Consider the following 12,544-nt stretch of genomic DNA (forward strand, 5'->3'; position numbering starts at 1 on the left):
TAGCAATGCATCCATTTCCTCCTACCAATATGTGCCACGAAAATGAATTCCATTTGGGGCGAACCACTGGGTGTTTACTCAAGACTTCTTGTGATTCGTAAAGGCGATTGGACAAGAACGGAAATAAAATTTGCCAACATTCTGAAGCAAACCCAGCTCCATGTAAGCCACGCATCAGAGACATATTCGCAGAACATGTCAAGAAATTTTAAATTTAAACGATATTAATGTCGGCATCCTTTACCATAGTTTTTCACCAACGGAGTATACTCGACGCATGAAGTCACGAGCTCCGTTAACAAATGTTAGCATTTACCTCAGAATAGACCTTCGAATTTGGTGGAGAAACTCACATTACCCTATTACAAATTGTCTCATTAGAAGTTCACGTAACACAATGCGGTAGAACAGCACACTGAAGTCTTTTGGCTTGAATACCGTGTTGGCTACGGCCTTCAATTATGAGTATACAAGGGAAGAACGCTTGGCAAATCGCACAACTCTATTGCTCGAACTGCCTCTAATGAAGAAATGGTGCCTAAAGGCGTCCCCCAAGTTATCTAAAAGCATTCAATTGCATCATAAACTAAGCTAACAATACACAGCCCACATCAGACAAACCGCTGACACTTCAGTATCACATGGCCACTCCACATACATTCGCGCAAATTGGAATAGATCTCTAAAGTCACGATAAGTGAACAAAATTTCCGCGTAAGCTGCAATGAAATGCCAATGACTGAACTGTTTACGCGGCGAATATAAATCGTCAGTATAGCAAACGGCGAGAAAACATCCACAGGCAGCAACGCCAATCGATATAAGGATGACTATACGGGAGCAAATGCCCGCGTTGGTTATTTGTTCAGGATGGCCCCTCACCTATACACAGGATAGGCTCTAGGAGCACAGATTACACACGAGAGGCAGAAACCCAAGGGATTCCCTAATAAAAAGTGAAATAGTCCCAGCCACGAAACGTCGGGCAACAAACGGAATACGCGGCACACCCTAAGAAACATCAACATGCCTCCTCCTTAAAAAAGGATTTTCCTCCACGCGCCCGCATCTGCAAGTGCTTACATTGCTATGTTCTAAATCTGGTATCGCATCATTATCTATGAATAAAACTTTATACGCATCGTAATAAGAGAAAAAGTAAAATTAATGATGCCATGAATAGGATCGCAACATGCCAAATAAGTTATCATTAATATTATTACACACTTAATTGACACGATTTATCAACTGAAACGCCCTCATTCCGTCGCATTAAAGCCGATACCTCATGATTGTTGAAAATATTGACATTTCATGTCGTCGTCGAAGAGCGCTCAACAATAAGGACTACCAACTCTGCGGAGTTTCACCTTTTACCCAAGCACCCGGATGTAGACGCGCATCAGTCAGAACTCGCTTTTCCCTAGGGCGAGCGGTGATACCCATAGCTCATTGCTCTCATCGATGACAAGCAGGAACGTTACATCAGAATTGAGACATGATATATATATCCCGCCCTATCTCAAATTCTACGACAGTGAAGTTTTCACAATGGCTAAGACGGTAAGTAACTCCTACTCCTAGAAAATACAAGCAATAATACTATTGGCCACTTCCTCGGTGAGTAGATAAAACTTCTTACCCTTTTTCCCTCAATAATAGGCCCATTACATTCGTCCGGAGAACGCTGTCTAACGATACTAACCCTTCAAAGGCAGCCAGTGACTCCCCCGTCAAGTTCTCTGCCAGTAAAGCAGCATCTTGGAATGCGAGGAAATCCCGAGGAGACATACAAAGGGATGCGCCATGGTTCGAGCCTTACGTCGTAATATCCAGCATCACCGTGTTCATGCTTTACTTTTGCGTGTTTCGAGAGGAGAATGACTTGGACATAGAACTTAATAGATCCTTGTTTGAACGAATACCTGGACTGGAAAAAAAACAGCTAGAAATAGCTCTAAGCTACAATGAGTCTCAAGGGTTGGACACTGCAGATCTAAGGAACAGGCTCAAAGAAATCGAAGCAGAGGAACTCATTGAAGTTGACAAATGATTGCCAAATATGTACTTGAAATAAATTAAATCTGTCAAACCAAGTGGCCGAGCAATCTTTCATTGGTGGGTAATGTAAATGAAATTCACTAGTAATATATATAGGTATATTTATTATTACAGATAACTTACCTCCCCTCACACCAATTCACAATCATGAACAGGCTCCAATTGGTATAATTTCTAACAGCAATCCCAACCGATAATTTAGTTAAATCCAAAGGTGTGAAGGAAGGCATACACTTACACATCACTAAGTATACAAGTCGGAAACAGTAAATTAACGCCGATGACAATACTGAATAGATGAAAGGTTCCAAGAATGATGTTGGGGTTTGCTAACTCCAATTTCCAAGGTCAAACTGACTTTGTAATGCCAAACATTTAAAATAAATTACACAAGCTGGTTCTACAATCAAACCCCTGCTTGTTCCCAAAGGAATGAAATGTCAACAACTACATCTACATACTCGTGCAGTCCTAGTAAAAAAATAAAAAAAAGATGACAAAGTCAAAAGTAGATGAAAAACTCCCTCTCCGCCTACATTAGCACAACACACATTACAAAATCGTTCACAAAGTCCCATATACTTGTACTTGAAGAGAAGTGGAGGCCAATTAAAACTCAATTAGTGTTTTTACAAAGCCAGAAATTTTGAATTACATGACGACCGAAGAATGTAGGACTATTGAAGAACTCCACTAAACATTGTTAAGTTGTCTAAATTGAGACCTACTATGACTTAACAACGGCCCCCAACAACCTGATTTATGATAAATGGCAGTAGTTTCTTATTGATGGAAAATGAGTATGAGTCATTCATACACTTCATTAGATGAGCTGAGTGAATTTCAGTGCAGAAGTTGGGGATTCCTTCTGCAGATTAAGCACGTTCGCCACGAATTCGCCGAGCCAGTTGAATATCTTTAGGCATGATGGTCACTCTCTTTGCGTGGATAGCACACAAGTTAGTGTCTTCAAACAGACCCACGAGGTATGCCTCGCTTGCTTCCTGAAAAACGGAAATGCCAGTATAAACGAACTGGAATGCACTGACAGCAAACCATGCCCTATTACAAATAAAGAGTTAACATACCTGCAAAGCACCGATTGCAGCACTCTGAAACCTGAGATCCGTCTTGAAATCCTGTGCAATTTCTCTCACCAAGCGTTGAAAGGGCAATTTTCTGATCAATAACTCGGTAGACTTCTGGTATCTTCGAATTTCTCGGAGGGCGACGGTACCCGGACTGAAAAAATAAAGGTGTCACACCTTAGCATACTTGTATGGCGGTAAATTCAGAAGATTGATCAACCAGATATTTCATTACCGATAACGATGAGGTTTCTTCACACCACCGGTCGACGGTGCACTTTTACGAGCAGCTTTAGTAGCAAGCTGTTTACGAGGAGCTTTACCTCCTGTAGATTTACGGGCCGTCTGCTTCGTACGTGCCATCTTTACTCTCTAGTCCTGCAATTACCACAAAAGAGATAAATTACTACAGCGGCAACGAAGATTGATAGATAAAACTAAATAAGCATAGCCTCTGGACCACCGACGAACATAACATTATTCTACAAATAAAAAGGGGTTATCTACATGGTAAACAAAGATGTCCGATCACGTCTCGCTACCCTCCCACTTCTGAAGAGACGATAACAGAACAGGAAATAATGAATTCTTAGCAATAACGGAGAAGAACACAACAGATCTTACTTAACACCGACGTATACACGTGGTACTCACCAAAATACTTTTGACAACCAAAAATACTACTAATACAAGAGAATCCTTACTGACGCTGACACAACACAACCACAATTACAAAGCTTCAACATCTGCTGGCTCGTGATTGGTCAAAATAAAACCGCCTTTCATTGGACTAGAATTGAGATTCAATGTTACGCTATTGGTCAAAATAAGAGCTGTTTCTATTGGTCAAGCTGATTTTACACGATTTCGATTGGCTGGAATATAGAGCATATTATTTGAGAAAAAAGCGTTATTTTTGAAATGAATATGCTTGTGTTTTGTGAATGCAATACCAAAATTCACTCGTTCTGAGAGAAATTACCGTTTTAAACCTAACAGAAAAATGTAGATGTTTTATTATATCTAAATATATTCGTTACTTTTGAAAAAAATCATTACCACGTAGAATTAAATGGAAAATTAAATTTTTTGAATTCGAACTACAGAACTATATCTTTTTCGCCAGGTAGGTAAACATTAAAAATTATATTAGATGATTCGGGTAACCTGAGCATTTTATTTTCCACGATGACTAATACTACTTTTCGTTTGATAGCTTAACAAATGCTCACGGAGTAAAAATTTCCCTTCTGCTTATATTTATAATTCAATCCAGAAGAATATATCCCTGCGTTATAGAATAGATGAGTTGATTTTTTTTAATTAAAATTCACCGAAATGCTATGAAAAGTCTTCATTCTCCCCATGGAGAACACCAAGGACTACACCAAGGGGTCAAAAAGATGTCATTTAGATGGTCAAAAAAACCTCTTAATCCAAGGTCAATAATACCCATTTCCTTACCTCCACTATGACCCAATCACGACCTCTCCTGGTTATTTAAAAAGACAGCATTTTAATGGTTTAAATGTTTTGCAAAATGGACCTAGAAGACATCCCAGTCAACACAACAATTGTGGCCACAATATGGCTGTGCTGTGGCCACAGTGGGTTGCTGTAATGGTTTCGACCCCCGGCCATATAGTGTGGCCCGCCATAATGTGGCTTAAGTGTGGATAATATACTTTCTTTATATCAATAGAATCAACCAACTTCCAATTTAATAGCTTACCAACAAACTTGTATCAACAGCAACCATAATATACTTATGTTTACAAATGTTTGGTTTGCCAATCTGTTGCCTTCCTGAGGCGATCCACAGTGTGGCCATAGTGGCATATGTTTGGCAAGCCAAACAATGGCTTGCCGCATGGCAACCACAGTCAGGCCATAATATGGCAAGCTGTGGCTAGCCATATAGCTATAGTTGCCACAGGTAAACCACAATTCGGCCACAGTGTGGCCATAATTTTTGTGTTGACTGGGATATTTTCTTCTCTCCACCAATATCCAAGGAAAACCTCTAAGGTGATCAAAAATAGAAGATGAATGAAGTCTTTTTATGATTAAATAACAATAGAAAAATAAACAAAAATTAATTCCCAAGAAACAATGTACATATAACAAAATGTAGAAAACTCCTACTTAGCAAAAATATCGACAGAATATCTATATTACATCTTATACGTCCTCTACTAATTTCAAGAAAATATCTTTAATAACTTGCAGACAAATATGTGAACATGAATATATAAATATATTGTAGATATCTTAGCTGTTTCAATGGAATCTGCAGCATTATCAATGAGTGTTGATTCAGTGACTTGCAGTACCTATATGTCTTGAAGTATTTTCAATGCAAGTGTTTGCCAACATATCTAAACACCTTCATCAGGGCTATGGATGAATATGAGTACATAATTGTGATACATAAAAATTTATGGCAGTGTTTTTTCATGACATTAAAATAAAAAAGAATTTAGTAGTAAATTAAAAAGAAGAGACTAATTTTGATAAATACCTTTTATTACATTGTATTCGATTTGTTTATTGGTAGTAACTAAGTTACCTATCAATTTTAACTACGCGAATAATAATAAATTTTGCTTAAATGGTTGATGTCCGTCCTTTACTCCGAGTACTCTGAGGCCCTTTACAACTATTTTTGTTTTTCAAATATAAATAATATGTTTAAATAATCTTTTTGTAAAATTACTATCATAATTTAAAATATTGATATTTTTGAAGTCCCATCAATAGCCATACTTTCACAGAATAAACACATTCTAGATATCTAGTGTAGATGTTTAAAGAACGAGTTTTTGTAACTTTAAATTAATTTTATGAACATATGCCAGAAGAGTTGCCTTTGCATTTTTGGTGCACTTGTGTACAATGACTTCATCTATCCATCCACCTTCACCAAAGGAATAATATAGGTATCATTGACCTGGGATCGAGAGATTTTATTTACCATCTAAATGACCTTTTTTTGACCAACCAGAAGATGTCGTGGTTAGGTCATGGTGGAGGGAAGGAAATGGTATTTTTGACCTGGGATCGTTTCACTGTTACATTACAATGTTACAGACCTGGGATCTCAGAAGGCGGTGGTAAACATCTGATTTTGAAAAAAAATTAGGCTATGAGACCTTGATATAAGTTGGCAATTTCCATGCACAGGGAAAATTTACAGGGGATAGGTACTTTTACTTATTATTAAAGACGATTTTATGGCCATCTAGATGACGTTTTTTGACCTCTTTTGAAGATACCTAATTTCATGTCTTCTAGACCATTTAAAAACTAACCCTAGACTGCGTTAATGATGAAGTAAATATATTTTGAACCAACGAGTAATCTTTGTGAAAATGGATTCCAGGATGTCCAAGAACTCCCAAGCGAACAATTTAAACAGATATATTGGTCAGCATTTATTTCATTTCAAGACCAAAGTAAAACCATTGACCATATGATGACCTTCATTAGGTCTTAAAGACATCTTCATGACCTTGGTCTTCTCCCCGAGTTGGCATACAAGTCCAGAGAAATCTCAACAAAACTTAATTTCCAGTCATCATCTTGGTTTCAGGGGTGGATTAAGTTGTTAGAACAGCCGTAGTAATTTTCTACACTTATTAAGTATGGAAAATGACTACGGCAGTTTCTGTCTTATTGCAATAAATTTCCACTAAATAAACTCATAAAAAATTTATCTTAAGTTGTTAGCTTTTGAGGGGAGCTGTTAATTATTTTCCATGGTGTCTTTGTGGTATGCAATACCTCTCAAAGATAAGGAGTTTCACATAATTTGTAATACCCACTAAGAGATGTGATTGTTTCAATAAAGACACGATATTTTCCAAATCAATCAATATAGGGTCATCGGAAGGTCTCACATGAGTAGACAAGGGGCTTTTGTAGATAGGTATGAATTATTTTTAAATATCGTTTCTTAAGTGGGTGAAATAAAACCTTTCATTGGAGAGCCACCTTAAAGATTGGCATCTTTCCAATTTTTCCTGAAAATAAGGGGGCCCGGGCAGTCTCCTCTTCTGTGACCCCCCCTTCATTTGCCTCTCTAATACAATATAATTTCATTTTTAATAGTTAAAACTAAAAAATGGAAGTTAATTGTTTGTGGTGTAGGATACATATATTATTCCTCATATAGATAGCACTAAGTAACTCCAAAAATAATAGTATATGTATTTGAGCATCGAGTAAAGGTCTCTTAGTGTTATAACTCAAAAACTTTTAAGTTTGGGAAACTAGATCCTATAAAAACAGCAAATATATATAATGAACTAAGAAAGGAAATTTTGAAGGTGACTCACTTAAATATTAAATATAATATTTTTCTCACGTTTTTCTGTCGATTATTATGCTTAAAAATGTCTTGCATTGATAAAAAGTCACAGATCAAGTATGTATATCTCTTGCTACATCAGGGAAAAGTTACTATGGAAATTCAGCTTCCGCACAACATATGATGGAAAAGCCTTCAAGCAAACTTTGAGAGCCAATTACAGATTGAATTTTCATTCATATTATAGTCCACAGCATTCTTGATATTGTGCAGGTAGATTTACGAGATATTGTACAGAATTTCCCATGCATGCCATAATAGTTCTTGGCTGACAGATGAAACTGGCCCAGAAGATGAGACCATAAGATCACATCCAGAAATTTAACACATAGAGGATGACTCCAGTATGACAAAAATTATTCTCCTAGATTGGAAGATGGGAACTCCAAAATAGATCCTCACCTAATTGGTGTTTCTTTGCTGCTATTGCCTAAAAATATAGTTTCTTTTCTCACTAAGAGTGCAACGTTAGAATAATACAATCAGAACAACGTCAGAATAACAATCTACTATCAATGAACATTCATATGAAGGTGTGAGGTTAAAAATGGTGGAAAACATGATTATTTGTTGGTAAACTAAGCTGGCTGCTAAGTTAGGTAACCCTACAACTGCCTGTGAGCCAATACATAGTCCCGACATTTTTAAAAATAATAATTATATTGTCATTTTTTTCAGTATAAAAATCATATTCACCCCATGTAATTCTTAAGTGGTGTTTTACCTCAAACATATCTTCAGCAACCAGAAGAAATCAAAATTTATACAGTAAAATTAAGTGCCAAGATAATTACAAATTTGAAATAATACAATCTTTCTGGAAACAGACAAGCAAGTCTTGGCACATCAGACAAAATAGGATGTCCATAAAAGGGTTGGTTTAAGAGATAAACCTTGGCCTCAATACTTGGCTCCTGTACCACATTCCATGTGATCGTACAACAGTATGTACTCTAGATAGAAATACCAGGAGATGATTGTAAAAATGACAACCAGTGTGGCTACTCATGAACAATTTTAAAATTCACAGACTTCTCCCTGATGGAATCACCTATTTCTCTATGAACACCAAAATGGCATGGAAGATAACCAGGAGATGAGATCAATCTCTCTGTTCTACCTCATTTGGGAGATATAGGATGATCTGAATTTCTACTTACTTGCAAGATTGTGATTTTATTACTATTCCAATAATTGTCATGCTATATTTTTAACTTACTCAATTTATGTCGGCATAGGACAATTCAGGATTGATAAATAGTTTGTTAAAATTAAAGGGAGATCCAGGCCAATTGTTCTCACTGAAAAAAATAAAGAATAAAATAAAATAATATTTGAGGAATTCATTTGGGGGTACATTGAAAACTACCACAAACATTTGGGGAGAGGTAGAATGCCTTAATTCCCAACTTGCTGCTTGCTACAGTCTCGAATCAGAACACTCAGAGTCAGATTAGAAGATCAACTGTCAAGAAAATTAGAGTAATTAGGCAACCAGCCAATTAGGCAACACCTGAAAGAAAATGGAAAATCGTGTAAGGAGATGCAAATCATGACCCAAAAGTTAGACCAGGCATAGGTTGCTATTGAAATGCTAGTGGCAGCCAAAACCCAACCCAATTGGAAAACAAACAACTTCTGAAATGGTGAAAAAATAATCTCAAAGAAATATGATGATACCAGTTTGGCTCAGATGACTGTATATGCATGTAGCAAAGAAAAAGGATAATCAGAGAGACTGAGAATACTCTATATGATTTTAGTAAAGCATTATTATGCATATGAGCTTAGTCAATTTATGTTTCCAAAAGAATAGGGACAAAAAACTATTTCATTTTATTTCCATGGAGGAGTTTAGAGACAGATATGGGGTAAGAAAAAATATTGCTGATAATTTATGCACATTGATCAAAGAGTAATCATCACATGACTGTAATTACACAGTAACTTTACACACCCAATTTAAAAGTACAGATTGTTTTTAAGGGGATAACTGACGAAAATGCACTATTACTCTTGTCCCCAATCAGCACAAGGTAGGTTCATAGTAGAAGGCATATTGAGCTCTTTTACCTACTTTTACCACAGAGCCTCAGAGCCCCCAGTAAATGAAAGCTTTCAATTTTTTTTACATAAAGGGAAGTGAAATATATTAAAAAAGAATACCTGTCCTGGACCACCTAAAATCTCTGCATAGTATGAAGATCAGGCATTTCTATATTTTTATTTATAAATATATGCTTTAAACTAAAAAATTAATTTTTGATTCTACTTTTGAAACAATGGCAGTTTCTCATTAAATATATTTGAGCAATAGACATTTTCTCTCGCAAGATAACTTGAATAAATTATAGACGTAAAGATGAAAATCGATAACCATTTGAAGAATTTTCTGCACTGGCAAACAGTAACAGAGAGAGACAAAATAATCTTACCATTAACAAAATATTTGATGTTGTTAAATGGGATCATTATACACACTAGCCATAACCAATTCCTAAACCAACTTGCTGCCAGCCCTTACAGCATCAATAAGCTTTCAAAGGTATCCAGATAGAGTTACACACTTCACCAAATGTTTTCTTTGTCATATGAAATATTTTAATACCATACTGTTAAAACTAAATAAAAGTACAACAGAAATCTAACTTTCAGGCAATAAATACAAGTAAACAGTAAAAGGTGGCTTTGAATATAATTTGGACATTACATGAGATATAAAAAGCTCATGCACATCACACTTGACAGTAAAATAATAAATAAAAAAATTTGATGAATGACACAATGGTCACTGAAAAGTTCATGATCCCAGTACCTACATGACTTAATCATTGAAGCAGAGAATCAATTATCTAAAATGATTTACAACATTAGGGAAACTACCACAATTTATTGGCATCTACATTTCATCTTAATATCAACATTTACATGACATAAATTGGAGTTTTGAATGGAAGTTAAAAATATACATTTCTGCCAATCCTGAGTCATAGTCATTTGCACAATGTCTTACGCAACATTTCTCAATGGTACTCATTATCTTCAAAATAATACTAAATGGCAATAAGGTAGATATATGAATGGTAGAAACATCTATTATCAAGTCTTATCATAATATACATAATTTGTATAATTTCGGCATTTTTCTCTTTTAGATTGACTTTTGGCAAAAAATACATTTTTCCACAAAAATTGTTGGCCATAAAATATGCTTCACAGCATGATACACAAAATCAAGATAAAATATAAGATCAAAACATATCGCACTGTGAAATTATCAAGTTGAATTCCTTGAGATTAAACAGATAAAAATTGGAACATACATTACATTCAATAAAATGTTGTGTACATTACAAATGCAAAATGTGCTGTTGCACACTCTTTTGCAATACTATTGTTGAGAATTATAACATAAACTAAGCAAATTTTTCTTCAAGGTAGGTATGCATAATTTCGTTACTTTTGAAGAATGGTTAAGACATTTTTAATGCAGATTTCTGGGATATTTGTGTTCTACAATATGGGCATTCTCTGTGTGTTTTACTACACACATCACATAAAACTAAGTGATTACAAGGCAATAAGGCTACTGTTCGATTATTTTCTTCACAAACTATACACTTTGCAGCAGTTTGCTGATAAACAACCTGTAATGCAAAGAGAAATATATCATTATTAACCATAGTACTACTTCATGTCAACAAGTTTTAAATGGCAAGCTTTTTCTCAACTTCAATCAAACTACCACCAAAGCAATACCAACCAGCATCCGATGCAGTTTATTTTCATCCAATGGATATTTTAAAAACTTGACTATTATTTATGATTTCCAAGTAAGCAGTACATACATTCAAGCATCAATTCTTATGGAAAATTAATAACAGCATATGACACTAATGTTAGCATAAGTAAATCAAAGATTTTTAGTCTTTAGGCTTGCATGAATTACTTGCACTAGGAAAACGCAAAGGAGTATGCATGCATACTCTTATTACGAAAGACACAAGAAGGATGTCGGGTGATGAGGAAGTCAGGACCTGACAGTGACCCACAAGCACCCTACACAGTGTTTAGAGTATTCCATAAACCATGGAAACCTTTTTTTAGGGAGTACGGAATATGGCAAGAATCAGGTTACAAGGGCTGCTATTCTGGATAAGCGTTGCAAAAAATAGCATGTGCTATTCTGCGGGTCATTATTGCAACGACCCCGTATTCAGAATGACGTGTAGTAATAATTTTGTTCGGAATAGCATCATGCTATTTCTTGCGCGAGCTATTTGGAAGCTCCGCCCCTTCCCGTATAAAAAACTTTCTAAACAGTTTGCGCAACCAATGAGGGAGAAGATATTTTATATATTTTTCAATATTTTATGGAATATTGACTTGCAATTACAAATAATTGCTTCATTTGCATTTAAAAATTATATTAAACCGTAGATTTATATAATACGCTTTGAAAATCTCGTTTAGGAAATCAGCTGTTTGTTGTTGTTTTGATAATATCACAATGGCTTCAGACAGGTGGGTTAGGTCATAATTTTACTATTATAATGATGATTTATCGGGCATAAATATTGAATCATTTACCTATATCCGATCGGTCCTTTATCGTGAGATATATGTTATGCGAAATAATCATTGAAAGCTAAATATGTTTGATTTTCTTCGTAATTGTCTTAGGCTTCGAAGTCTATCTGTTCGTTGCATGTCAAAATAAATATGTACCAACTTTTATTGCTTTGATCGTGACGATATAGCTATACTGTATGGACTAGAAGCTTTCGTTTTTAATACTAATTTTATATTATATGACTCCCTAATTTCAGTATTCAATCTCTGTTTAGGAACTGAAGTAGGTGGCAACGTCACAGCTGTGCTTTCATGTATTACGATGGAATAGTATCGATATTTCAGCTGCAGATTTGGAAAAAGCAGAGGGAGGTGATGGTGAATTTGAGGATGATAACTTACTTGTCTATAGAGGCTGATATAGACTGCCTGTGTTATAAGTTTGTAAATTTTA

The 12,544-nt window shown here is 35.5% G+C and overlaps 3 protein-coding genes across 3 annotated transcripts in view; 1 reads left to right on the forward strand and 2 right to left on the reverse strand.

Annotated features, from left to right (window-relative positions):
- The first annotated feature begins 1,385 nt into the window (after positions 1 to 1,385).
- LOC124162053 lies at positions 1,386 to 2,096 on the forward strand. Its single transcript, XM_046538397.1, has 2 exons — positions 1,386 to 1,563; positions 1,663 to 2,096. Exons 1-2 carry the CDS (start codon positions 1,499 to 1,501, stop codon positions 2,051 to 2,053), a joined length of 456 nt encoding a protein of 151 aa, XP_046394353.1. The 5' UTR covers positions 1,386 to 1,498; the 3' UTR covers positions 2,054 to 2,096.
- Positions 2,097 to 2,145: 49 nt separating this feature from the next.
- On the reverse strand, positions 2,146 to 3,919 carry LOC124162058 (histone H3.3A). Its single transcript, XM_046538410.1, has 4 exons — positions 3,804 to 3,919; positions 3,385 to 3,527; positions 3,150 to 3,303; positions 2,146 to 3,065 (listed from the first exon to the last, which is right to left on the reverse strand). The coding sequence occupies exons 2-4, from the start codon at positions 3,510 to 3,512 to the stop codon at positions 2,937 to 2,939; spliced, it is 411 nt and encodes a 136-aa protein (XP_046394366.1). The 5' UTR covers positions 3,513 to 3,527; positions 3,804 to 3,919; the 3' UTR covers positions 2,146 to 2,936.
- A 6,469-nt stretch (positions 3,920 to 10,388) lies between these two features.
- LOC124162068 (RING finger protein unkempt) overlaps positions 10,389 to 12,544 on the reverse strand; it is a 41,126-nt gene continuing 38,970 nt past the window's right edge. Inside the window, exon 14 of the mRNA XM_046538422.1 lies at positions 10,389 to 11,165. Coding sequence (XP_046394378.1) covers positions 10,992 to 11,165 — 174 coding nt within the window. The 3' untranslated portion in view covers positions 10,389 to 10,991. The remainder of the gene's footprint in view (positions 11,166 to 12,544) is intronic.

Source organism: Ischnura elegans, chromosome 1, assembly GCF_921293095.1.
Source record: "Ischnura elegans chromosome 1, ioIscEleg1.1, whole genome shotgun sequence".
NCBI classification, from domain to species: domain Eukaryota; kingdom Metazoa; phylum Arthropoda; class Insecta; order Odonata; family Coenagrionidae; genus Ischnura; species Ischnura elegans.